This window comes from Anopheles cruzii, chromosome 3, assembly GCF_943734635.1.
Source record: "Anopheles cruzii chromosome 3, idAnoCruzAS_RS32_06, whole genome shotgun sequence".
NCBI classification, from domain to species: Eukaryota; Metazoa; Arthropoda; class Insecta; order Diptera; family Culicidae; genus Anopheles; species Anopheles cruzii.
This window is the reverse complement of record NC_069145.1, coordinates 19,752,713-19,779,210: the sequence shown is the minus strand read 5'-3', so window position 1 is coordinate 19,779,210 and position 26,498 is coordinate 19,752,713. Positions and strand designations below refer to the sequence as shown.

General features: G+C 50.1%; 2 protein-coding genes across 2 annotated transcripts; one reads left to right on the top strand and one right to left on the bottom strand.

The window, feature by feature from the left end:
* The first annotated feature begins 506 nt into the window (after window positions 1–506).
* LOC128270012 (connectin-like) lies at window positions 507–5,567 on the top strand. Its single transcript, XM_053007415.1, has 3 exons — window positions 507–1,364; window positions 1,441–1,657; window positions 5,002–5,567. Exons 1-3 carry the CDS (start codon window positions 507–509, stop codon window positions 5,565–5,567), a joined length of 1,641 nt encoding a protein of 546 aa, XP_052863375.1.
* Window positions 5,568–14,126: 8,559 nt separating this feature from the next.
* Window positions 14,127–15,903, bottom strand: LOC128270011 (fibrinogen C domain-containing protein 1-B-like). The gene is made up of 3 exons (XM_053007414.1): window positions 15,215–15,903; window positions 14,513–15,139; window positions 14,127–14,442 (listed from the first exon to the last, which is right to left on the bottom strand). Exons 1-3 carry the CDS (start codon window positions 15,901–15,903, stop codon window positions 14,127–14,129), a joined length of 1,632 nt encoding a protein of 543 aa, XP_052863374.1.
* Window positions 15,904–26,498: the final 10,595 nt, after the last annotated feature.

The following is a 26,498-nucleotide window of genomic DNA, read 5'->3' as shown; positions in this document are numbered from 1 at the left end:
AATAGATCGCCGTATAAATAACCCTTTTACCGCTTAATGACGCGTTAAAAACTAATTTGGTGTACAATTTCAGCCACGAAACAGTGTAGGGCCACCACGCTGGGACCACTTTTTGGGTCACAAGGATGTGTGTGTGTAAACCGAGTTCTCGTTGAAAATTAAAATCAGGTTCCAGAGATGGGCTTATTTGGGGTGTGCAACCTGTGCAAACTCTGTCCTGCACTTGGGGAAGTTAATTAATTTTGAATGGTTTTGTGCTTTCCAAATTTTGGGACAACTGAAGAGCACTGCAAACACTTTGATGGCGCGTATCCTTTCACGCGTGATTGGTAGTATCACGCGACAGAGCGTCCCTTTCGCCATCGTTGAAGTGCCCCTTCTTAAGGGCGCCTTGTTCGTCAAAAGGAGCCACACCGACACGTATGTAATTTCTCTTGCTTTTTTTCTCTCTCGATTGCAGACAACAGCGGCGACTCGATTTGGTCAGGCTCCCGCAGACTGTCACGATGGCCTCGGCGACATATCAGAGCCTCACGCTGGCCCTGCTGGTGCTGTGTAGCGTTACGAGCCCCATCGAGAGCCGCTACCGGGAAAAGGACGGCAAGAAGGGAAAGTCATCGCCCCTGAACCTCCCGCCGATAGTGGTCCCGTCGCCGCTGATGAACCTCTGCTCGGGCGACCGGGAGATGAAGCTCGTCTGCCACTGCTCGCCGGACGATCCGCACGTGAAGGCCCAGAAGGCGAACTGTTGGATATTCAGTAAGGAGTTACCGCGCAAGGACGCGAACTGGCTGGCGTTCCAAACGCAATCGACCTTGGAGCAGCTCAAGATCACGGTGCAGAAGATCGGCAACCTGGCGTACATTCCGTCGGATGTGCTGCACACGCTCAAGTATCTGAAGCAGCTGACGATCGAGTACGGGGTCATACCGGACCTGCAGAACTACGCCTTCGGTAACCTGACCGAGCTGCGGAACGTGACGCTGCACAAGAACCAGATTCGGCTCGTGCACCCGTTCGCCTTCGCCAACCACCCGTACCTGGAGGAGATCAATCTGGAGCGCAATGAGATCATCGAGCTGGACAAGGAAGCGCTGGTGCACCTGCCCGCGCTGAAGCGGCTCAATCTGGACTTTAACAATCTGACCCTGCTGCACGACGATGTGTTCGTGTACCTGACCAGCCTGGACGAGCTGAAGCTAGAATCGAACCAGATTTCGGTGCTGACACGCGAGATTTTCAAAGGGCTGGGCAACCTGCGGATACTGAAGCTCACCGCCAACAGTTTGACTTTCATCGGTGACACGATCTTCGCCGAGCTCTGGAGCCTCCAGGAGCTTGACCTTGACCACAACCAGATCGAGGTATGTCCGGACCGTGACGGAGTGACCTTCGTGTCTCTAAGACGCGCCCCCCCTCTGTCCAAATACTTTTCCACAGAAACTGTCGGCCCGGGCGTTCGATGGACTGAACAACCTGCGAAAGCTGAACCTGGAAAACAATCGGCTGAAGCGGTTGGAGCGTGGCATCTTTACCGGCGTCCCGGCCGTGCTCAATCTGAACCTAAACTCCAATCAGCTGGAAACGATTACGTACAACAACTTCCTCCCGCTGATGGACAACCTTGTCAACAGTACGGCCATTCTGCACCTTAAAGGTAAGGTCACCCCCGGACCGCCCGAAAGGACACCGATCTGACAGCCCGATCCGCAGACACAAACGAGAACAAACGATGCGCACCAGTAGGTTCCGGACACGGGGCACACGTGCAAATCTCAACCCAATTAGTGCCACAAAATGGTGTCGTCTGCCCACTGCCACTGCCACCCGGTACCAGTTGGATTGTTTTTAAGCCCGACGGTCCTTTATTTTAGTGCCAACTCTCGGGGAAGGCTTCCGAGTCCGGGGGTCCCTCGAGTGATTCGAGGATTCATTTGGGCTACAAATGTTTTTCGCCTTCTTTCCGTGCCCGGCGGCCCAAGATCCACACACACACACACACACGCTGGCCATTGACATAAAAAGAAGCGGAATCGATGCGGATAGAAAACTTAAACGACTTCCCTTATTTGTTCGCCCCGGGGAAGCGTTCCCCGGAGAAAGCTTAACGGAAGCGAAGTTTTCTTGTTTGTTCCTCTTTTTTCTGGTGGATATTGTATCTTTGCTTTTTACACCCGGTGCATGTGTGTGTTTGTGGCGGTCGATACAAAAATCCGAGCTCTCCGAGGTGATCCTTTGGAAGGGTACATAGAACCGGGTTTGGAGGACTTATGCTGCAATACATGAAAAGTTTGCACGCAGAAAGAGCATTTAGTGAAATTTTGAAACTTTTGCACACACTGACCCAGCCGACGGATTGAATCGTCGTGGTATGGGGGCAGTTAGTTGATTCTATTACCTTCACGGTATCTCTCTCGAGGGTTCCGATGACATTTCACAACATTGGCCATCCGGAAGGGTGGACCTTCAAAGCACATGCCCTTTGGAACTCAGTAATGAAGTAGAGGTGAATCTGGCGTAGGTTGGGTTGCAATTAGTTGCTCCATGGGCTGGATAATTGGATTGGCTACCGTATAAAAAGGTATCAAAGCAATTTAGATGCATACTTCATGCGAACGACGGGGGAAGACAGGGACTTCCGTTCGAGTGCTTTACGGTCCACTTTGGCTCCAGCCTTTTTTTTGTATTGTGAGGATTTGTAGCCAAAGAGGCTATAATTTGCAAGTGCGATAATCTGCATCTGCCGGGGGCCGGAAAGCCTCGGTAATTGCATATGCTGATGGCATAGCGGTGTGAAAAGCGCCATTCTTGAGTGCGACAATAATTCATTGAGGGCCACCATTTTTTACTGTAAAAGTAATTTATTTACCACATAACCGTTTGCGTCAGGGGAACATCAAAAGGTTTCTCGGGCTTCGATAAGCTTTCTTCGTTGGGCGCAAAAAAGGCGATTGCTTTAACGATTATCTGTCCCTTTCAACACTCACACAACAAACGATGGAACGACAAACGGCTTCGAATGCCGCACGGTCCGAAGTAATGCATAATTTGTAGGGTCATTTATATTTTAAAACAGCATTTGCAAGTCCATCCCCACCGGCACCGGCTGCGATCCGTTCCGTCCGATGGGCTTTACGCGCCAGCCGGTCAGCAACGCAGCCAGAGGCACACCAGGAACACATGTGCGGCCACACGATTGATGAGGTCGTACACGCACGTTTTAATGGTCTTTTTTTTAATTAACTCAAATAACACTTTCAACCGGGCACGTTAAAATAACAACATTTCGAGCGAGTCTGTCTCGATTGTGTCGTCTCTGTTGTTGTCTCTACGGAAGAGCACGGAAAACGTGGTCTCTTGTTTCGCTCAACCCCAAAACGAGTTCCAGTGAATTGAAACCACTCTCTCTTCCCGTTTTTTTTCAAGAACGCTGCGGCATAAAGCGTATGTGCCGAACCGAGAAAGTCTGTCCCTCGGGAGGGGGCGGCCCACAAAACCAACATCAATCACAATTACTAACTGATGATCCGGCTACACCAAACTGTCACTCTCGCCGGACAGCCAGGGAAATTGCTGGCAAACTTTCCCCGGGCCTGCCCGGGCTTTTCTCTCGGAGCACAAAATACTCAGCCAAATGGCGGCCACAAAAATGAAGGCCCACCTAAACAGAATAAAAAAAAAAGAGTGAAGGGAGAAAACACTAAAAAATTTGCCATCAATCATCGTATTCATTAGTCGCCGTGAGGGACACGCCGCACGCCGCCTTGGCCGCACCAGACGCCCACAGCGGAGTCTCGGTGGACGTACTTTGGAGTTCATTTAAATTTTCATTAGCCGTAAAAGCTCAACATAAACTTTCGTCCTTTCGGTCGGCCACGCCGCACCGACAACCGGCTTGAGGTGGTCGGTCTGTGGTCTCGCAGGGAATATTCTTGGGCCAGCCTAAAGGTCACTCTGGGGCCGTCCGGACCCGGTGGTGGCCAGCGCAGCGCAACGGGTTGAAGCAGGTGAAAAGTTGTTCCCCACATTTTCCGTGCGCTAATGATGATTTACGTCAAGTGTGCGTCTCACCCGGCCGCCCGGGCTACCGAGTCTTGTGGCGCAAAATAAATAGTACGCCAACACTACGCAATTACGGCCAGCTGCTGCCCTCACCCGGGAACTGAGATTAGTTTGTAAATTGCTTGCCGTCGGGCGGCCGCCGCCGCATAATGTGGTCCCGGCAAACTTGAATCAATCATTTTATGATTGGAAACATTTGCGCCCGTCGATTGAGGATCGAACGTTCGAAACTTTGCCCCACAAGCGCATGGAATATCATGCGGGTGCCGTTCCCGTGGCTTCGTAAAATTAACTTCTGTAGAGGGTGACCGAAGCGGCGGGAAAAGAAAATAAAAAAAGGGGAAAGGTACGGGGTGGCCACTAGCTACAAATCCCTTCCGATTCGGAACGTTGCACCAAAAGTTGCAGGATTATTGATGGATTAGCGTCTGACAGCCCGTTCCCGGTGCAACCCGCGTCGCGTGTCGGGCAACTTTCGCACGAAGGTGAGCGAAAAACTTTTGGCCACCCGACCCGGCCCGTCTGCGCTGCGACCTTCAGCGCCGTTTGAGAAAGCGTTTCAACACAAAACGGTACCGCACTGCACAGTTTTAAACGTCGCTCAAACAGCTCGGCCCAGCTGTCAGGGTTGTCAGGCGCGTTGCCTAACTTTAAGGCGCACTGCACCGATTTCCGTTACACGCGCGCTGTTCGCTTATTTTGACGATGTAAACTGACGCTATTCGCCGACAGAAACCAACAGATTGTTCCGCTGAATGCAATCAGGTCACGCGCTGTCTAGAACCATAGTGAGTCACACAGCGCATAGTCATCTCACGCCACTCTCAGACCGATGACATTGTAATCGTCGTAGATGGCTATGATCTGGATGGCGAGCTTTGACGATTGACCGCTCAACTCTATTAATGTGCTACTTCGATGTGCATTCTTCCTCCCCAGACAACCGGTTCGTCTGCGACTGCCGACTCCTGTGGCTGTTTGATCTGCGGAACAACACCAAAAACGATGTGCTGCGACAGGCGCTCCAGCAGATCGAATGCCTGCACGACTTCAAGGGAACCTCCGTGTACGGCCTTCCGCTGCCGAACCACCTGCTGAAGGAGTACGGCCGCGAGCTCGTTCCCGCCACGGACACGGACTACTACGACGAAACCGGACACCGGCTGCAGAAGCCACCGCAGGTGGCGGTACAGAAGAAGTTCAGCTCAGCCCGATCGGCTAGCGATGAGCGAGCGGCCGTGGCTGCTGGTCAGCTAGAGAAGCCCGCCACCTTGATGGGTCCCCAGACCGTGACGTTGATGAGCCTACGGAAGGACACCATCATGCCGTGCCCGAAGGAGCTGGACGAGCCCACGGAGCTGCCGCTGTCGCGCGAATCCATCGGCCTCGATATGGGCTGGCGGTCGTCGGTGACGGCCACCAGTGCCACCGGGCGGTTGGGTGGCGGCAGTGCGGCACTGCTCGTCGGTACGCTCCTGTTCTTCGCCTTCTCTCCCCAGTGTTAGTGGTGGTTACCGACCAACAGGGGCCACCTTCAATTAGGACTTAAACAGGCAGGCAAGTTACAGAGAGTAGAGTAGACCTATAGAGACGTCCCTCTACCTTAGGCGAACCTTGTTTTCCCGTTTACACCGCCTTTCCGTTGGCCGTTCGCGCGAGTTACGGTGCTGGTCGCGGAACGAATTGCATTACCCAGTTAAGTTTACGTCTAGAACGTAATAGAAACCACACACTCCACTCTCTGGCCGCAGACAATGGCATTGGCAATGGCTGCGGTTACGGGGGGTGCGCAGGCAGCCTGTGGTTTCGCCTTTCGTTCGCGAGCGGCGTGTGTAAATATTTATGTTTAGATCACCGAATCGTGGAATCGTGGACGGCGGAAGTAGATAAACGAAACTCATCTAGCAACAGGAAAACGAATTTACCAGAAACCCCAGGCGAACTGTCGAGCTCGGTTTAAGGTCCGTCTAAAGCAGGAAGTAGGGCGGTAGAAAAGGACATTTCGCGTGAGGGCAGCCAATCGAATCTCCCCCCCGGGAGGGGATGATTCTGTAAATAAACTCCGATCCGGCCCGGGCTCGGTATTTGAAGAATCATACAGCAAAGAATATTCTTACTCACTGTAAATAGTACTGAACTACTAAACGTGTTACTACGCGATCGCGAAGACGCGATCCACATTTGTCCTCAGCTAGCGCACACGGTCACACACTCACTCACATTCAGCGTACCTTCAGGACGAACCCACTTCTAGTGCAATCAACTCGTCCGGAGCTCGGTTTGTTGTTGTTGTGTGAAGCATCGGAAGCATCCTGCGGTCAGCATCGCATCGCTTGGATCGGAAACACTGGAAGACGGCCGAGGCGGCCACTCGCTCGCTGCTGTGGAAAATACTTTTGCTGGCTGCTTGATAAAACAAATCCCTTGTCTTCTTTCCCCTTCGGTATGTTCGGTACTTCACCGGGTACGTACGTAGACTGTGAGCAAGGCATGGAATTGAACCGGTTTAACGACGCTCGACGGAACCTTAAATGCTGTAGCTTTATAGATCCGAACTACGCGATTGTATCGTGTTGCTTTGCAACAATTGTTGTTTAATATGCAGGATTCCTTTCAATTAACCATCGTACGCCACCCAACACGCCGAGCCCGATTAACATATTCCAACGGGAAAACCCTTGTTCGGTACTCGAGCAACAAGGATTCCAGCATCTCGACCGAACGATCCACGCTGATTAATTACAACAAGCACCACGCACGTGTCGCCAACGGGAAACTCTTTCTTCCCCGGTGCCCAAAACTCGTCCCCGTCCCCGACTCAGGACTCGTGTTTTTTCGCAAGCACATTCATTTGAAAGAATGAAAGCCACCAAACAGCAAAAGCTGCCGGAAGTACCTCTTTGGCAGCTCATCAAGCAGGCACTCCGAAACGGAGGTCGGCCGACATTTCATGGCCGATTTTTACGGTCCAAGTCCAAGGGTGCTCTTCTGGAGCTTCTGGGAGCTGAAATTAACTCCGAAACAGTTTCCAGTGCCATCAGAGTTTGTCGGCCCGGGAAGTCTTAACTTTTTCGGCCCCGTTCCGGACCCGTCGGTGGCACAAAAATCATGTCATCAAAACCGTAATTTACATGCACCACCACCACGGTGCCAACATTAGCATTCCGGGTGTCGCACAGAGAACCACGCGCGAACGCGGACTGTGAACCCCTTTTTCTTGGTGGTCTGATGAACTGGCCTGGCACTGGCTCTCTCTCTGTCTCACTCGCACTGGTGAGGAGATAAAACAAAATAATTTTCCTGCACCGCACGAAACTGGTGCACTGACTCGATGGTCTGGCGCCAGGAAGCATAAACTGGCGCGGCATAAAATGTGCGCCACGCCAAAGACGCAGCGCAGCATCCGGGGCGCAAAAAGCCCGAACTAGAAGAAGTTAAACGGCTTGCAAGACTTCAACAGAAGGAACGTCCATCAAATGTGGCGTCGAGGCGCAACAAAATGGGCGGAGGCAATGTTAATAAAGTAAGCAAAGTACTACGTACATTTAACTGCATCGTAAAACGGTGTAAAACGAGCCGGCACATAAACCGGCCGGTCTCCGTTTCTGGGGGCAGCCCTCCCCTTTAAAAGTGGTGCTAGTGATGGGGCTGATCGATGCTTATTCGGTTAAAATCACGCTCCAAGACCCGGTTTCCGGTTTGTTTTGTACAAACCCCCCAGTGGCCCAGAGTGTGTTAATCTATTTAAATGCTTCATACGTAACCCGACCTCCGGGCACTCGCCGGGCCGGCGCTTCATTTTGAGTCCGTTAGACACACACACACACACACGCACGGGTGAGCGCTAAAAAAAGGAAACCGATCTTCGTGGTGTGAATCGCTAAACACGCGGGCACGAAGAAAAGAAAATTAATATTTAATGTACGCCGCACCGAACTTTTCCGACAGAGGGGGGAGCTTTTTTCCGAGAAGATACCAAGCGGCCGTCTTTCGCTGGTTGAAGACCTTGGGGACTGAGGCTCCCCAGGGGGTGGTGTAGCAAGTTGATTTGAGCCCCGTTTCGTTTTAGGATACAATCAAGTTAGCGCTTCCGCGCTTATTGAGCACAACCGATGGCGCAACCGAGGCCACTCGCTCCTCGGATGGTGGTGGGTACTAAAAATTTGTATCCACTTCTTGGTAGCTGGTAATTGCCTTGCCTTTGCGAGCGACAGAGATCCCGCGCGGGACCGAGCGGGACCACCACTCACCGGAGGATCGAGCATAAAACTAGCGCGCACCCAATTAGTAGTCGAGTGTAATCTGCGTAATTGAGTGTAATCACATTACGCCCGGGAATTCGCCATCGATGGCGCGGAGGAAGTTTTTGTTCCGCCAGGTCTTCGAGGTTTCCCTTTTGGTTTCCCGTTTCTTCGTGCGATGGTCCCGCAGAAAGTTGTGCCGGGGGATCTGGGACGAGCCGGGGATTTAAGGAAGATACTTCCAAAAGTTCGGTAACGAAGATTTACGACCCCGCCGGACTGCCCGCGGAGATGATGTCTACCGCCATGTCTACCGTGTGGGCCTACCGTGTCCAGGCAGGCAGCTCAAATTTCCGGGATGTGATGAATGTGGTTGTAAAGAGCGCGAACCAGGATGCACCGGAGGCCGAGCGCGACCCGAGGCGCGCATTCCAACAGACAAACGGCAAACTCCGACAGACAAACGGGAAAGATACAATTAAGTACACTCTTTAAGCAAAATCCACATTCTACCAAAGATCCCACTCTTGCTCGTGAAGGAGAAATCGAGACAGAAGAAACCGGTACGTGCACCATACAAACTTTATACAACAAAACAAAAAACACGAATGACACGTAAGTTAAAAGAACACAAAAAGAGGGGCAAAATAATAAACAATCCATTCCGATTAAAATGCAAGCTTTCTGTAACTGTAAATACTGTATAAATGTGATTCTACTAGGTGTGCGATACTAAAGAAACCGATACCGACAACAAAACAAACCAACAAGCAAACAGACAGAGAGACAGGGCAGCAATGCGAACCTGGTGAACAGACTAGCAAACCCTACCCACGATCAAGTGACTAAGCGGCGCACTAAGTGAGTAGGAAAGTAACTTTAAAATACGAAACGCGGCTGGAATGATCGAAGACGATGTGAAAAAGTCTGATGAGAGAGTGAAGCGAACGATAAAAACGAACGAATGGGAAGGAAACACGCATAAGGAACGGATGACTGAGCGGAACAATCGATAGACATACGCAACCGGGAACCGGAGCCCAACACGGTCCGGGGAAGCCACACTAAACCAATTATGTCCGACAGTTTATGGCTGCTGCGATTGCAGTGCCGGGCCAAGGACGGGACGCCGGTTCGCCTACCGGTATGTGCGCGCCTTGTATTTGTTTTTCTTCCTACGTACTCCCTTTAAGATGTTCCGTTTCCCCCCCCCCCTCCCTTTTCGTTGTGTGCCCCTTTCCCATGGCCGGTTAGTTGGGGAAAAAGAAAGAAATAAATAAAACGTTCACCTAACGACCCGCAGGCACGTACGTGCGTTGCGTTTTCCGCGCCCGTAACGGCGTGAAATGAAAATACGCTTCGAAGCGTAAGGAGCCGAGCCGAGCCACTCGAGCAAAGCGACAACAAACCACAGATCGGCTCTCGGCCAGTGACATTCGGTGCACACACAAAAAAAAACACAAAGCGAACAAAGGAGATGTACATTTTTTATGCTTCACAAAACAATGTCCTTGATTCGAGTAAGTTTAGTGAACCCTATGAAAGTGAAATGAAATAAAACATAATTTGACCTAAAACAGACGTCAATTCGATGCACAGACGGCCGGAAGGTGTTACAGGTAAGAACCACCCAAAGAGCAAAGTCCGTCGTCCGTTTCCGTCGCCAAAATCAACGGAACGCCCAGGGCCGTCACGACAATCGACGAAACTAATCAAATTTCGGCGCAGATTGCCGGTCTCTACTCGATATCCGTGCCTATCGGAGGCTTTTGCGGGAAGAAAATTATTCAAATCCGTGGCCCCGGATCGATCACCGCTTCTTCGCCCCGGTAAGTGGCGGACCCCTAGCGTCCCGGCCATTGTTCTTTCCGCCCGTTCCGATATCGGGCTTTTTTTGGCTGGGCCCGGACCAAAAGTAGATTAAAATTTATAATCCCCTCCTGTCGGTAATTTACTCGTTCTTTTCTTCCTGTTTTACTGCCTTCTTCTTTGCCATCAAAGAAAAGATTCCAGATTCGAGCCGGCCGCAACCTTCGGAGCGGGAGATCGATGTTTCGACCGGCCTGCTGAATCATGGGGCCAAACGAAAGAAATTCCGGCACGATCCGGCGCGGGGGAAGGATGGACACAAAAACTTCCGCCCAAGAAGTTTCGCCCGGCCCGGCGTCTTAAGAAGCATGTTTTCTAAATTAACCCCCCCGGCCAAGTTTTTGGCACCTCTTGTGGTGCCGCACCGCTCAGAATATTGATGGGCGATTGGACCATCAACTTAAAGCTTATGGTGCGCCCCGTTCGAGGTTGGCCAGATTATTATGGTTAACGTCGGGCGAACGTGACCTCTTGCTGATGAGAGAAAATTATGTTTAAAAACCATCAAATTAGCAAACCGCCGAGTGGGCCGCTTGACTGAAGCACCGCGATCCAAACAGCGGCGTGAATTTAAGCCTCTCCATGATTAATACCGAAGAACCGGTCGCCTTTAGGAAACCGATTCTACTTTCGCCCTCCCGGGCATGACTTACGAAAATTGCGAAACTAATACAATTTCGCGCATGAACGTACATCATCCGACCACCGCTCGGTGTTCCGGTACCGGCGAATCACATGGCCATGGAGCCTAATGTGGGCCAATTATCAAAAACGTTTTTCCGGCAAAAGTAAGTCGCCCACAAACTGTTCCTTCAGAAGTTAACTCGTCCGTACCTAATTTCCCCAGAGTGCGGTCCGTTCGTACGTCGCTCAATCGCCTCCGCCTCGGTGCCCTCCGTGTTCGGCCGTATTTGTCGGCCATTTTAAAAATGTATGCTTACGCTAAACAGCATACCAACCACCGACCGGCACCGAGCTTCGAACAAGTCAACCAATGCATGGGAAGTGAAAAAAAAAAATACATCACCAAACGGTAAATTGTCCGGTAAGTTCTTCCCCGGGCCGAACGTGAGCTAGTTTTTTTTCCCGAGGATTAATATAATTTGCCAAATGGAAAAACTTTTAAAGCCAATTTAATTTCCACAGCCACGGTTTTGGCTGCGCATGGCGCGCGGAGTGTGTGAGAACGATGAACGCTGCGCGGTGTCCGCCCGTTGGAAATGCCAAGAAAACTTTGAATAGTACCGAAAACGTGAGCAAAAAACGGGCTCGCCGGGCACAGGAATTGGTATTTGTGACCCAAAGTACGCCAACGGGAGACGAAACTTTGGCCACCGCTCAACGCTCACTAACCGACTCCGAGCAGCACACGCTAATGATGATTATGATTGCGGAGGGATGGTCCTGTGTGTCCTGGGGGCCGGATTGCGGCCCCGGGAGAGATGGTCAAATGTTTGGTTCATCAGGTGAAAAACTGCAACAAGGCGCATCATCATGTGAAAAACTCTTCCGCATAGTTGGCGCTGCATTTGCGAAGGACGCTTTTTTCAACCCCGCGCCACGCCGCGTTGTTGTGCCGCCGGCGGAGGTCTTTTAAAAGGCGTGCATTGAAACCGCATTCCATGGCCGTACCGGGTCGAGTCCGCGTCCAAAGGTCGGGCATTCCGTTGGCCACCAACGGAGCGGGATGACCGTACTGCATAGCGAACGGATCGGTCAAAAACATCAAAGCAACCCAAGGTTTGCGTGGAGCCATGGCTCTCACAAGCAGAGGCCACCGCAGGGAACCGCTCGTCCGATTTGCGGCCGAAACGTCGACGGCTCGTCGAATATTTCATTAGCACCCAGAATGGCGCGACTGCTTGGCTTAATTTGGCACGAGATCTCTGGCAAGAGGGCTGCGCCACCGCGGAAGCCTTTTTCCGCAAGGTACTGTAAATGACATGTGATTTGCTGCTGCTGCATCGCCGGGCTCGGTTTAAGTCGCCGGATTGGGCACTGCCTTTGACAGCCGCGCTGTTTTGAATTTGTTTGTACTTTTAGCCAAGCATCAAAGCTGCTCACCCAGCGATCGTTCCCCACATCGTACTAAATCGTAAGGGCGATAAAAAAAATATTTTTTTTTACTTAGTGTTACCCATCGTCAGACATTTTCGCCAGCGCAACATGTATGCTGAGGGCAGCATGCCAGTAACGCTGCTTCCGAGCGACCCGCCTACGGGTAGAACTTCCTTACCAGGAGTTTGCAACGAACGTTTGACCAACAGTATCTACTAAGTTTACTAAGTTTTAGTAGCTCAATGGCTTTCTAGCTCGAACCCAATACTGACAACATTTTTCTACAAAGCCTACGAAGCATGCTTCTTTTGTATGCCTCTTACCCCCTTTTTTTGTGAATTTTTCATTAGATGATTGAGCATCAGACAGGACATTCGAGCAGTGTTGTTTTGTGACACATTATATTAAAAAGCTTTTGAAATTCTTCAGGCTCGTAGTTCGTGGTCACGATCACGAGCGTGCGGTGTGTCCTTCTGCGGTGTTTTGTACACCAAAAAGGACACATCTTCCTCCAGCAAACGCTGCTTATCACTGCCGGGCAAAAGAGTGTTAAGGGACTACTTATTAAATTAAACCTAAATAAATCAAGAACCACCACCGAGCGGGTGGAGCACACACACGTTTATCGAACACAACAGTTCATTTAATTATCTGCCCCGTAAATGGCGATTTAATCGACCCGCCCCGGCCAAAAGTTGCTGTAACATTGAGGTTTCGTAATTATTATTAAATCTGTCGTGGTGCATGTTTTTTGCTTTTGGTCCGTACCATTCTTTCATCCAAAAAGCACTACATTCAAATAGGGAACCACTACGAGAGAGAGAGAGAGAGCGAACGCAACCGGAGAGAGCGAGATCGACAGCATCGCAGCGCGTAAATCATGTTCAAGTCGATGGTTCGAGTGCGGCAATAAATAAAAATAATTTAAATTACTCACTCTGGAGTTGCGACGCTGGCCTTAATGGCGCTGTAGGATCGCAATCGGTGTCCGGCAACGCACCGAAACTGTGAACCCGAAATTCGACCACGGGCAGCCTTTCGGGGGCCATTTGAATCGCGGGGCGTGGGCGAAAGAATATTTATTATGGCAGAAAATAAATTACTGATATTAATATTTGTATTTTGTAACGTGTGACAGTCACACACAGTGGACAGTGGACATAAATCTACCCGCTCCCGGCCGTCTAGGCGATGGGCGGACATAATGAAGTGGAAACTAGTTTTGGCACAACTCAGCGACGTCACTCAACGCCCGAGCAGGTTGGCGCTTAACAGGATCTAATCAAATGCAGCATAAGTCGGGCGACATAATCACGTCGCTTAAAACAGGATTCTTCCCCTTTGGCCGGAAGAACCGTCCAAACCTAACAATGTTTGGTGGTAGTCCGATGGAGAAGATTTGGACGCAAGTTGCAGTCACAATGTTGTGCCCTTTAATTAATGCTCTTTTGCCTCTTCCCACAGACCGCGTGCGCGTAGGGAGCAAAAATCAAAAGTCAACATATGGACACGGGCCGCTGATTGGTAATCTGTAAGGTCACCTTGATAAGGTCCATCATCCGCTGCGATGATGATGGATCGCTGCCAGGCAGAAGTGGCCCTGTTTTTTGTTTGGCTGCACCAAAAAATTCGCTCGATTGCCCGTCCGCAGTGCGTAACTCGTGCCGAAGCCGAATTAATCAAGCAGCAATCAGTGCCCGGGAAATCCGCAAGCAGGAAAATGTTTAATTAAACGTAATGCAAGACCAAAGGTTCCGGCCCACCGCGGGGCAAAAACGAACAACGGAATGTTGAAGAATCACACACAATTTTGCAGTTTATTTTTATTAACTACATCCATATAAATAGTGGACTTGCCCGAAAGCGCACCAGCCCAAGAAAAAGCCCGGCTTCTTCTTACTTCTCAAGTTCCTCCTCTTCGAAGCCGTCCCACAACGTGGACCATGACTCCTGTTCGATCTGGAAGTCTTCGTCCTCCTCACCTTCGCTCTCGATTATAACGCCATCGTCTTCCTCGGATTCGGTCTCTCCCGTCCGATGGTAGCTGTGATGGTGGTGGTGGTGATGCTCGTCATGGTGGTGATGGTACTCCTTTTTGCTGCGAATCATAATCCGGGAGCGCTTGAGGCTGTAGTTGAGCCCCCGGAACTCCTTCCAGTACATTCCCATCTGGTCGTGCGAGTACTCCTTCCGGTACGCTCCGTTCAGGTTGCTGACACCGGGGCGAAAGTCGAAGTGATCAGTGGTCAATCGTCGTCAGTGGAGCCCGTTGGCCTTCTTACCTGTCACCGCACGCACGGAACCACCAGGCGCCATGGTTTTCTTGGGCACAGTTGCCCTTGTCCAGCTTGTCGTTGTCCCGATCGTAGGTCGTAAACGCCATCCCGTCGGAGGTCTGCAGCGAGTTGCCGGCACTCCCGATGTATCCGTGCAGTTTGGCCAGCTTGTAGTTGTACTTTTCGCCCTCGATGCGGAAGTACTTGTACTTGGCGTACGTAAACGCACCGTCAAAGTCCTCCAGCAGGATGAGCAACTCGTACTCGCGGCCCCGCGTCATAGTGTAGATGTTCTCCAGCCCCAGCCAGTACTCACCGAACCCGAAGTACCCGAAGCCCTGCTTGTAGTGGTTCCACGGGCGGAAAAAGTTCTCCCTGCCGTTGTACCGGTTCTGGATGACAGTCCAGGCGTTGTGGCCAAAGTCCAGGCTGCACATCACGTACATCTCCTTGGTGATGTTGATCGCGATCCGGTACACGCCCGTCTTGAGGATGCGCCGATCCTGACACGAACCGTACACGGGCTCGTCGAGCTCCTGCAGCGGCGGCATATCGGTGCTCGACTTCAGTGGTCCCAGCGCATCCACCAGGTACTCCTTCGTAATGCTCTGCAGGGCCAATGCCTTTGCACGACTAAACAGAAGGTTGGCGAGGTTGGAACGCAATACGCTCCACGTCTCTCAACGGTGGCGCTCTCACACAACCTACCTGAGTTCCTTCGAGATGGCGGACGTTTGTTCCTCGAGCGCTCCGAGCTGACTCTCGCTGCTCGAGACGGATCCCCCGGCGGTGGTCAGACTGAGGTTGATGTTTTTGAGCAGGTTCTTGATCTGCCGCAGATCGACCTGCGCCTTGCCCAGCTTGTCGAACGACGCGAGCACGATCAGTACCTTCTCCCGGAGCTTCTTCAGCTTTTGGCCGATTAGCTCGCAGTTACACGTGGAGTCCTCGTTCAGCCAGCGTGCGTTCGACTCGAACGGATCGCCGAACCCGTAAACCTCACCACCATGATGATGATGATGATGTTGGTTCTTATGATGGTTTTTGTGCTTCTTGTGATGGTGATGATCGGCATGGTGATGATCGGCATGGTGATGATCTGGATGATGGTGATCCGGATGATGTTTATCTGGATGATGGTGATCCGGATGATGTTTATCTGGATGATGATGGTCCGGATGATGTTTATCTGGATGATGATGGTCCGGATGATGTTTATCTGGATGATGATGGTCCGGATGATGATGGTCCGGATGTTGATGATCCGGATGGTGATGATCCGGATGGTGATGATGATGGTTGTGGGTGTTCTTCTTGACTGGCTCGCTGAACGCACGTTGTAAGGCCACCGCCAGCCCCACGGCCGCTCCAACCAACAGTAGCTTCGTTGGGATCATTTCCGTTCTACTCCTAAATCACGACTGCCATCCGACGGTGTCTGCGGTGCCCAGCGTAGCTGCCGCTACCACAATAGCCGCCAAACTGCGCCGTGCCCGATAACTGCCCGCCGTTCACCGTTAGATGCCTTCGTAAGGAAGCTTTCTCTGCCGCAACTGGTTTTCGCGGGCCTGCAATCAACCGCCGTCCCATTCGCCCCAGTCTTCTCTTCCTGGTCCGGGTCCAACTGGTCCACCGAAAGGCTATTTTCAGCAAACGGGTCACAAATTAAAATAACAAAAACCAGGCGCGTGGGGAAGCACCGGACGAGAATCGTCTTGCTTTTTCGATGGCCGCGATCGATGATTGATCGCCCACGATCAAGTGCACCAAACCAAATCTGTCTCGGTCAAGTGCATTAGCCATTCCGGCGGTTCGAAAAGATAGTCGAAAGTGCGAACTAGAAGGTGTGTCTTATCACAGCCACCAAAACACCATCTTCGCTAATGCGGCAACGATCGCTCGCTCCGAAGAAAACCGGTCCCACTCGAGTTCCGGACAGCGGACAGAACCTGTTCCCGCGAAACAATGTATCTCATTTTTATGACCTACCTCTAGCGCGATCCCGCTGTGGCACATAAATTAATAACCCTGGACAATCCGGTGGTCCGGTTTGGGCCGTCATTATGTAAATCGACCACACAAAACACCCGGACCAGCATCCCGGCCTAGCGGAATGCACCGTCATTGACGTCATGGAACGATGCACGGTCCCTGGTTGGCATAGTGACCTTCGGCTGTGCCAAACTTCGGTGAGGCTATTTGGAACAAGTAGCGTGTTAACTAAAAACTAAAACATTCAGTTCAGTTTTTCGGAACCACACACTTATCTTTACCACCAATAGTCCCACGGAAGCGCATAAATGGCTGAAAGTTTTGAGCGATTTGACGAATTTACACTGCTGGCCAATAAAATAGGTAATTGTGTGAAGCTGATACAATTTGAACTGTACTCAAGCCACTACTGAGTTAATGATCACCAAACTGATACTGTACTTAGCTACACTAGTTAACGTCATTTTTTTGCTATGTTGGTGATATTTATGTCAAAAGTGACAGGTGTGTTACCACTTATTTTGGCAGCAGTCTGATATGGCCTGGTCAATAAATTAGGTAATTCGTTGTATACGATGCAATTTCATCCGACTTCTTGAACGAAATTGGTTTAATTGGTCTTGTTGCAATCAATTTTCAATTGTGAATCTAAAAAAAGGGTTGTTTCCTGGTAGAACATCTAGAATGGGCAGAAGAACTCATTGCAATACTTGAGGAAAGAAAGATTGTGAAGAATCTACGCAACGAAGGCGCGAGGTACAAAAGCATCGCCGAACTACTAGGAAAATCAGTAAATTTTGTGAGAAATGCTTTGTTGTGGAAAAAAACAAAGGAAACGCGAAGTAAACCAAGAAAAACCAGACCAACGATAGATCATCGCATATCATTTTAGGCAAAAGCGGATCCGTTTGGTGCATCTAGAGCGATTTGCTCAATAATAAATAACATTATTAGCCCAAAACCTGTCCACAGGCGGTTACAAGAAGCTAATCTACCAGGGCTAATTGCATGAAAAGTGCCACTATTGATTAAAAAAAAAATACAGATGAGGTAACAGTTTGTTGCTCAACATCGTTCTTGGGGAGGTATTGAGGGTTACGAAAAATTGGCATAATATTTTATGGAACGACGAAACCAAAATAAATTTGTTTCGTTCGGACTCTCAGTGTAACGTTTGACGACCTGCTAGTAAAAAATTCCATCCTAGGTTTACAAAAAAAATTTTAAACATGTAGGTGGAAGTATCATGATTTGGGAATATTTGTCATGATCTGGTATAGGTCCCTATTTCAGAATAAAGTACACCATGAATGCTTTCGAGTATAAGTGAATCATGAAAGACGTTTATGCTACCTTACTTAGTAGAAACCATACCACTGAGATGGATATTTCAACCAGAAAACGATCCCAAGCATACGTCATAGCTTATGATATCGTGGTTTGATGGCAATAATGTGTCAGTTTCGCCTTGGCCAAGTCAGTCTCCTGACTTAAACCATTTTGAAAACTTGTGGAATACCTTGAAGCAAAAGTTAGCTGGACAATAGTTTTCAAACAAAGATGAATTGTGACAAAAAGTGCAGCAGGAATGGTATTCCATTCCAGTAAAAACTTGTCAGGATTTGGTCGATTCGCTGCCAAAAAGAGTGCATAAAGTGCTGCAAAACAACGGTGGATATACCCCACTGACTAATTTTTAAATAAAATATTCACTTTTGATAATAGAAAAAGAATAAACCGTCTAAATTCATTAAAATTTGCCATATACGCAGAATTACCTATTTTATTGACCAGGTACTTTTAACTGCTTTCTATTGTAATGAGCGAATTTCTAGAATTTTTCACTTATTATAGACTATCTTTATCTTATTTTTAGTACTTCTATCTTATGCTATCATTGAAATACCTGTGAATTCAATAGGTTTTGAAAAATGATCAAATAACGCAGCCTCAATACATTTACCTATTTCATTGGCCAGCAGTGTATATGAAACGAAAGAGTAGAAAAAGTAGAAGAGTGAACCATATCGCAATCTAGACGCGTCTAGTTGAGCCGAAAAGTTTAGCATTGAATCGTTATCACGTTAAGTACCATCGATCTAGCCTGTTGCTATCAGAATCAGGTCAACTATTGTCGTCGTAGAAGCGTTCCACAGTAATTGAGCCGTCTGTCCTGAATTCAACGCTTTTCTTGGTCCGCTCCAGAAGCGCTCCATTTGCCCGACACAAAGAAAACACTTCCGGCAATTGCTAGAGAGAGAACACGTCCGAGCCCGAGCACCGACGAGATCCTGGCAAAAGAAGTGAAACCGTCGCCCACACCGAGGTGCTTCTTCGGCCGCGTCGACTTTCACTTCACCGAATGCATCGGACAAATCATATTCCGTCTTCGTTTTTGCGCCCGACTGGCCCGACCCTTTGATCAGTGTAACAACTTCAGCCGGCGTTCTGATGGCGATGGCGAACAGGAGAAGCCCGAACAACATAGACACGGCCACTCTCGTCTCGGGTCTCACATTTGCGGCACAACGTCAACGTCCTAAAAATTGATATGTTATTTAATTTCCGGGATGGGCCTTCGAGCGCATTAAGACCGTTGCGTAAAACTCGCTTTTGCTAATGGACGTCCGAGCAATCGATCAAAGGAATGACCCCAACAGGCAGGCATCCGTGCGGACTTTGTTTCCCAAAGGATGCTTCCACAAGCATTCCAGCTTGAACGCTGTCGGTTAATGTCAAGTAGTGAATCCCCATAATGATGAGTACCTTCCATAATGTAAGCTGCACATAGTTGTAGCAAAAATGTTCCAACGAGTGTCCACTTTGGTTGCTATTTGGCACCTCGTGACACCACAAAGCAATAGTCCTCCTGTCGGGGTCAGTCACGAAACTGCAGACGATGCACACCAGTACCTAGGGGTCCGGGCCAACTAATTAAACCCGAATATGCCAAAAATTTAGAGCAACATGAAAAATATGCTCAAAACTTTGGGCCATTTTTCCCCGGCAAAGACACATTGCTGTCGTACGGGACACAAAACTGGGGCACCCAGATAGGATGGTCACCGAGGGAGAGCTTCGTTCGCCACGCACCCGAACCGGGCGACCTGTGTCGGGGTGACCTGGAATTCCGAAACGAAATACAGTGCACCACTATCTTGCGTCGCTGTGCAGCGCCGCACCGGTGTAAGTCGCTGGACCAGCAGGTCAAAAGTGTCGTCCATTTGCTCTAGACATCATAATTGAATCGCTCCGTAGCTCCGTCCGGGAGCCAAGCGCCAAAAAACCAGTGTGCGTCCGACTGTGTGTGCCCGCCTCGGTGCAGCTTGCGGTCTGGCCCACCCCAGAAACGACTCGCCCCGAAGTCCCGGGGGCACTAAAAGTACCCAGACAGGACGACGGCCACAGGAGCGGAATAATTTATCGTGTCATAATAACTGTCGAAAACTGGACTCTGCGTGCCATTTTGTGCGGCTGTGCACTGGCACCGGGACGAAACGCTCGGTCTGTCCTAGCGTGGCGCCCACAGTGTGGCTCGATGTAAATTTGCGTGGCCCCCCCCTGGGCCGACGAGAGGAGGGAATAATAGAGCGAAAGAGAGTGTCTGTGTGTGTGGACGATTGAAACTAGAAACGACAGAGAACCAGATTCAGCTTTTGAGGTGAAATGGAAAGCTTTTTTACCTTACCAGATGTAGAACAAACGGACCACCGTTTCGTTTCTGATTTGGGCAGAGTAAGGTTTTCGGTTCCTGGGGTCCAGCAGCCAGCCGTAACCAGGAAGAACTGACCATATCCAATTTTGGCTTGCCAAAAAATTCTGCCAGATCCAATATGTTGGCTGTGCAATTCTTATTCCGGGCCAATGGATTTTACATAAGAACCTGGAACGCTTGGAACGTCTATAGGAAACTGAAGAATTATCCAAAGAATTTAAATTTTCTTTTGATAATTAGACTGTTCCTGTTGAGTCAGCTCTGCGCCTCAAGGGTTGCTGCATCTCGGGCACTTCAATTGCACCGAGCTCCTATACATTTGCATAAAGCTAGATCTATATTGAAGAAAAAGTTACAATTGGATACAAGCGTAGAGTAATAGAAACGGTGTGGTTTTAAGCTTCTTTCGTAACCCAACACCATACCTCCATTGCTCACCGATGAGAAAGCTTCACTCGATCATGAAACCTCCTATTTTTCGATCCAATCTACCGTTGTCCTTGTGCCACGTTCCATTGAACCGAGGCCCCACGAGGCAAACCGTTTGATTCTTGCACTCTCTCCGAAAATGGGATGAAAAATTGTGTGAATATTCAAACCCGATCGTCGCTGGGCAAGCCCAGGTAGGCAGCCTGGTCTGGAAGGCCTCCGAAAACTTTCTTCCATGTCCATCGCACCATCACCGTGAGCGTAGTAACTCAGGAGCCTCTCTGCCTGAGGGCGGCACCCCATAAGCCATATTGGACCTTGCCCAGTGCAGCCGAATGGGCTTACTTCATCGTCGCAGCATAAGACCCTCCCGCACGGCCGGAGGGGACCAACCAGAACCGACGGTCTCTATTGATGTAGGATCGTCGTCCGGACAGCAGTTCTTTCAGAATATTCACAAATTTTCCACCGATGGTTTTATTTTTCTCGGTCACTCCACCCCTGTTACTAATGGCGGTGAAACTATGGATTTTCCGTCTTTCCGTCCGACCACCGCCGTCCCGCAGGGGCAGCGTTTTTCTTCCAACAATGGCCATCGTCCATCTTTGAACATAACTTGGCCCCCCGTCTCGCTCGCCCCGCCCGGGCGGGACGTGCCATGCAAACGACCGAAAGTGCATTCGCCGTGAAACGACGATAAAGCGGACGCGATGGGCTACGACGTTGTTATTGCGTTAGTGGTGGGGGGGCTAGACCGCCCGGAGGTCCCTGGGACCCAAACCGAGGAGCAAGTAATGCGATAAAATAATGTCCAGCTACGTAATCGTTTTCGGCAGCAGCGCCGGGGGCTGCACACCAGACTAAATGATTGTCACAGAACTTTTCCCGAACGTGCATCTTCGGAGCCAAAACTCGTCAACGACCGCCTCAAAAAAAAAACCGGGACGGAAGATTGAGACGTCCGTCAAAAAAGAAAATCGGAAATAGATCCCATTACGTGTCAGCTCGATCGGATGAATAATGGTGGCCGGGAAATGGAGTTGCACAAGCAGAACGAACATCCGTTTACAAACTGGTGTACCGAAGGAAAGGAACGGAAGTAACTTGCCTGCCCAACACTGCCAACGTATGATTTAGAACTCTTTGAACCGGTTCTCGGTAGTCACTCCCGCTGTAGATTATTTCACCGGCAAATGCCGATGACTGTCCGCTGACGCCAGATAGTTGAGGAACCGCTTCAATCAACAGTTCCCGAACTGCAGTTTCTAACGTTGCCTCTCGTCCGGTTGGAATGGAATTTTCACTTAACAAAGGTCCCGAAATCGGTTCGAACCATAAACAGCTCCACAAACACAGTGCGTCCGAGCTCCGCCGTTAGTGATTAAGACAGAGCTCCGCACGGTGCAGCGTGCAGTGCAAGAGGGCTCCGTGTTTGTCGTTGTAGCCTCGTCCATCGAAAGATTACCACCCTGGGGCCGGAATCGGCTGAGATGAGCCAGATGAGATTATCGGACTCAACACTTCCGGCCGTCCGGCCGAGCCGATCCGAATGCCGAAGACATCGACGCGTTGGCGGCGTGCCGTTTAATTGAATATTTGAAGCATTAACGCCTGCCAAGCCGTCGATAGGGGTTGTTTATTGACCCTGTGTGGGCTGTTTTGCATCCGACTGTTCCACCCGTAGCTTACCCGTAGATGTTCGTTGCACTCGAAGTTAAATCACTCCGCTCTGATCAGCTGCAAACGGCTGCAGTAGATTGGTGTTGTGTTTATTGTTGTTTGGCCATCAATAGACGGGTGTGGACGGAAGCGATAGGGCAGAGCTTTCGACGTGGCTTTCCAACGACAACGTTTTGCACTTATTCAATTACAAGCAACGTACGTAATTTTATACTGACACATTCCGCCACAGACGGTAACGAGGACTCGCGTAATTTCAAATTCCAAACCGTGTGATGACACAAAACATTCCCGACACGAAATGGAGGTGGTTGATTTGAAAAAAGGTTTTCGAAACAGATTGACGCTCTGGGAGCACTCTGTAGAACGACAAAATCTAACGTAGCATAACCGCAGCATCGAGGCGGGGCCGAAAGGCGTAACAGAGCCCTCAAAGAGTCGGAGTATTCCACTTTCCACGGTTCCCAGCGAGCGCTGTGGCAGGATGCGATAAAACGTGGAATGCTTAAAATTAATCAGAAAGAATTCTCACATCGCGCATTTCGTCGAATCCGGTCGTGTGTGTATCCGGTCGATGCCGGAAGTTTGGTTGCTCGTCTACGCAGGGCCTGTAAGGAGCCGAGAAGCTTTTGTGCTAGGTACAGCTGTGTGAAGATCAACGCACGAGTTTGCTTAAAGGGATTCAACTCAACATCGCTGATGATCCTTGAAGTGGCCGAAAACAAGACAACCAGGAAACCAAGGTCCAGGACACACGTGTGTCGGCAATTTAATTGCTCCGTTTAACGCGCTTCACGGGCTTGGATGCTGTGGGCTGTCCCGATTAATGCGCGATGGGCAGTGCCGGGATGTGGACGGCGGCTCATCATGGACCCAATGATGAGCCCAATGAAGCTGTACGCCAATGGATGATGAGCTGTGGCCCGAAACCGGTAGCCGAGAACCGGTGCCGGTCTGCCTTAATGACCAGCGAGCGGAACGGAGCAAAAAAGGGAACGCTGCACAACGAAGGCCGGAAAACTGTAATTAAAATTTTCTTTCGCTTGTTCAGTGGACTTCATTCGGGAAGGGCCTCGATTGTCCCTTACGGTGTGCTGTGTCGCCTTATTTGCGACTCGTTATTTATGTGCGGTCTGCTTGTGTGCTTTTAACCACGTGCAATTATGTTCGCTGTGCAAACCGCACAACATGATAGCCGTCTTCTAGGAAATGGGTATTTTTCAAATAAAGTTCCCCTGCTACAGTGCTATAATTTCAGGAATTCATTTGCAGAAGCACAAACAGCACAACCGAGTTTAAAAAGTTGATTGAGAAAGCCTAAAATTCTGGAGAAACTCGAAATGTGAAATGCGGATTGCCTACATCTAGGCTTCATAACAAATTACTCAGTCGAATGTGCCAGGAGACTGGAGCGACTGCTCGCAACTTGCCGATTATTCTTGTAAACTTTAGAGTAGTAAATACTTGTCAGATGAAAGCAATCTGATAAGTCGTACCGTGTTCTAATAGTTTCCTGCTTTTTAGTGCGCCTTTAAATGGGCTCCATAAAAAGAGGTTCCCCAAAAGAGGGCAGTAAAAAGCCAATCAAAGTGATAATGTACCCATCGCAGCTAAATGAAACAAGAACTATAAAGGCTATAACCCAATCGCAATATCAAACAATGAAACATCATCGATAAATTTTACTGCCGCCATCAATGCGTATCGTCAGCCGGCGCGAATGTTCCCGTTCCATTCTGCGCTCTGAGCCGGTGGGCCCACTAATGAGGCAGCTTTCTAACCAAAGGCGAAAGAAATCCTCATTCAAAGTAGAATTACAGTGCACACAAGCTAAATAAACCCATCATCGACCGTAACGAGTCGGGTCACGTCAGCGGCGAGCCTAATGCGCTTGCCGATGCCGAGCTGCAAAGCTAATCAATCTAGGCCCCGGCCGGAAGCCGGCCCAGTTGTGGGCCCGGTAATAAAGTTATTATGTAGGCCCGTCGGCCACCCGTCGGCTAGGCCCGGCTAGGAGAGAACAAACGGCCGATAGCATCTGTTCGGGGCAAGGGCCCTACTGGTTTATGTCCTCAATTAACTGTTGTTTGATGAAAAGTTACCAATAGTTTGCCATCGCCATGCTAGTGTCGCATTAGAGGCCACTGCCGGGGCTGGCCGATTAAGATCCGTTTTCCCGCGGAAGACCGCCATCCTCGTTGGAGTGTTTTTCCGCCCGCTTCCGGCCCACTCCACGCATAATCGTATGCCATATGGTGATCGAGCATCGGGTGTGTGTTTGCATTGGGTTCCGTGGGATGGGTCATAAATCATTGAACGATTGCCGGCGCTCGTTAGAAACCTTCGGCCTCGGGGCTTCATAAAATCCGATCTGCAACCCGGGGCACCCGGGGCACGGCACGCTGGCAGGACCCGGTGGCCGGAATTGCCAACTGGCACGCAGCTACGCTGAGCGCTTATTTGGCACCGGAGGCTTTATGAAAACAATTAATTATGAAACAAACTGTTTGATTCAATTTGGTGCCCGTCGCCGGCCCGAGGTGTCGTTTATTAGCGAAAATTCGAAAAACCGAATTCGTTGTCCGAAAAAAAATGAACCGCCGGAAACACGGAGTTCCGCAGCGGAGCTCCGGCGTGCGAATAGAATTTTCTCGCTATCGCCCCGTCCGGGTGATAATGAGCATTTAATAATTCAAGCCATCGCCAGTGCGTTCCATAATTCCGCGCGGTCATATTTGTGAGCGCAATTAATTTTCCAACATAAAATCGGGCCCCAAACGGCCGAGCGGCGAGATGAGGCCCCCTGTATGCACGGCGCGGCCCTCAGCAATTCAAGTCGCGTCTTTAGTGCTTGGTTTACGATGCCGAACGCGAATAAAAACGGGCCGAATCTTCTTCATCAGCGCTGCTCGCAGATAATTAACCAAGTCGATCGCACACCGCGAGCCGGTCCCGCTCCTTTATCAGGTGTGTGACGGCTCGGTGGCCAAGAAATGCGATTAAAATGCTTTATTTATGTTAGCATAATTCGCCCAATATTAACCACGGCGCGTTTCGCAGCGAGCGGAACAAAAGTTTAGCGTAAACACGTTCGCGCAACGCTGCACACGCCTCGGCCCGGCTTTTGTTTGGTTTTTCTTTCATTTCCACACACACTTTTCCGGTGGCCGGGCCAAAGTTTTAGCCAGCGTGCACCTCGCAAGTACGGCTCGGTACGGCCGCACACTGAACGCGCGAACCGAAGCGGAAAGACTTTTCCCGAGCCCCCGGCCACGGTTTGCTTGTGGTTTTGTGTTTTATTTCTATTTAGTTGCCTACGCTCGTTGCGGCCGATGAAAGAGCACACGCCGTGTATCGCGAGGCCAAATAGAAAAGCAAATAAAGGGCGGCATCTCCTTGAAGTAAGCCGAACAAAACCAAAAGCCCCGGAGAGTGTTTACGCTATGGGATCGGAGCGTGCACGAAGTTGGCGCAAAACACATTTGATGTTGGCCAGCCTTGGCACGCATGGCACTTGGGCTGTGGGCCATAATTTGAGTACACATTTGAATCCTTTGGATCGATTTCCATTTATTCTCAGTCTTTTGTATGCGTCCTATTATGCGTCCTTTTATATCAATCAACGTTAGTTCGTTTGGTCGTCTCTATGAATTAACCGCCCGTCGGCTCGATTCTTCTCCGAAAACATTCTCCATATTAGCCTCGGGGTGCGCTAACAAGTCAAATGTTACATACAAAAACACTTGGCCACGAAGGACGCAGGAAGGGACCATTACTTACACGTCCATCAGCGGCCGTCTCATTACCGAGTGTTCACCTGCCGGTGCCGGCAACCGAAGGGTTCACTTTGTGGCTAACGAGTTTTTCCGCCGGAACCGTGTGCCGACCGTGCTGTTTGGTTTGGCTTTTTGTTTACCAGTTTTTGCACGTCACCTACGACCTTCCTACGACGACGGCGGCCAAGAGGATGTCTTCAGCGCAGACCTCCGCAGGTTCTAAGGAAACGAAAATCATCAACCATCCGTGTGGTTAGACGCCGGACCTTCCAGGTATAATCAAGGGCTGTGGGCTTTCGGGGAAAAGGAATTTTAATTACTTTCATCGCTCCGTGGCCTGCACAGCATGTCTCTATTTGATACATCAGTCAATATACTACCTTCGCTGCTCTTGAGGTCC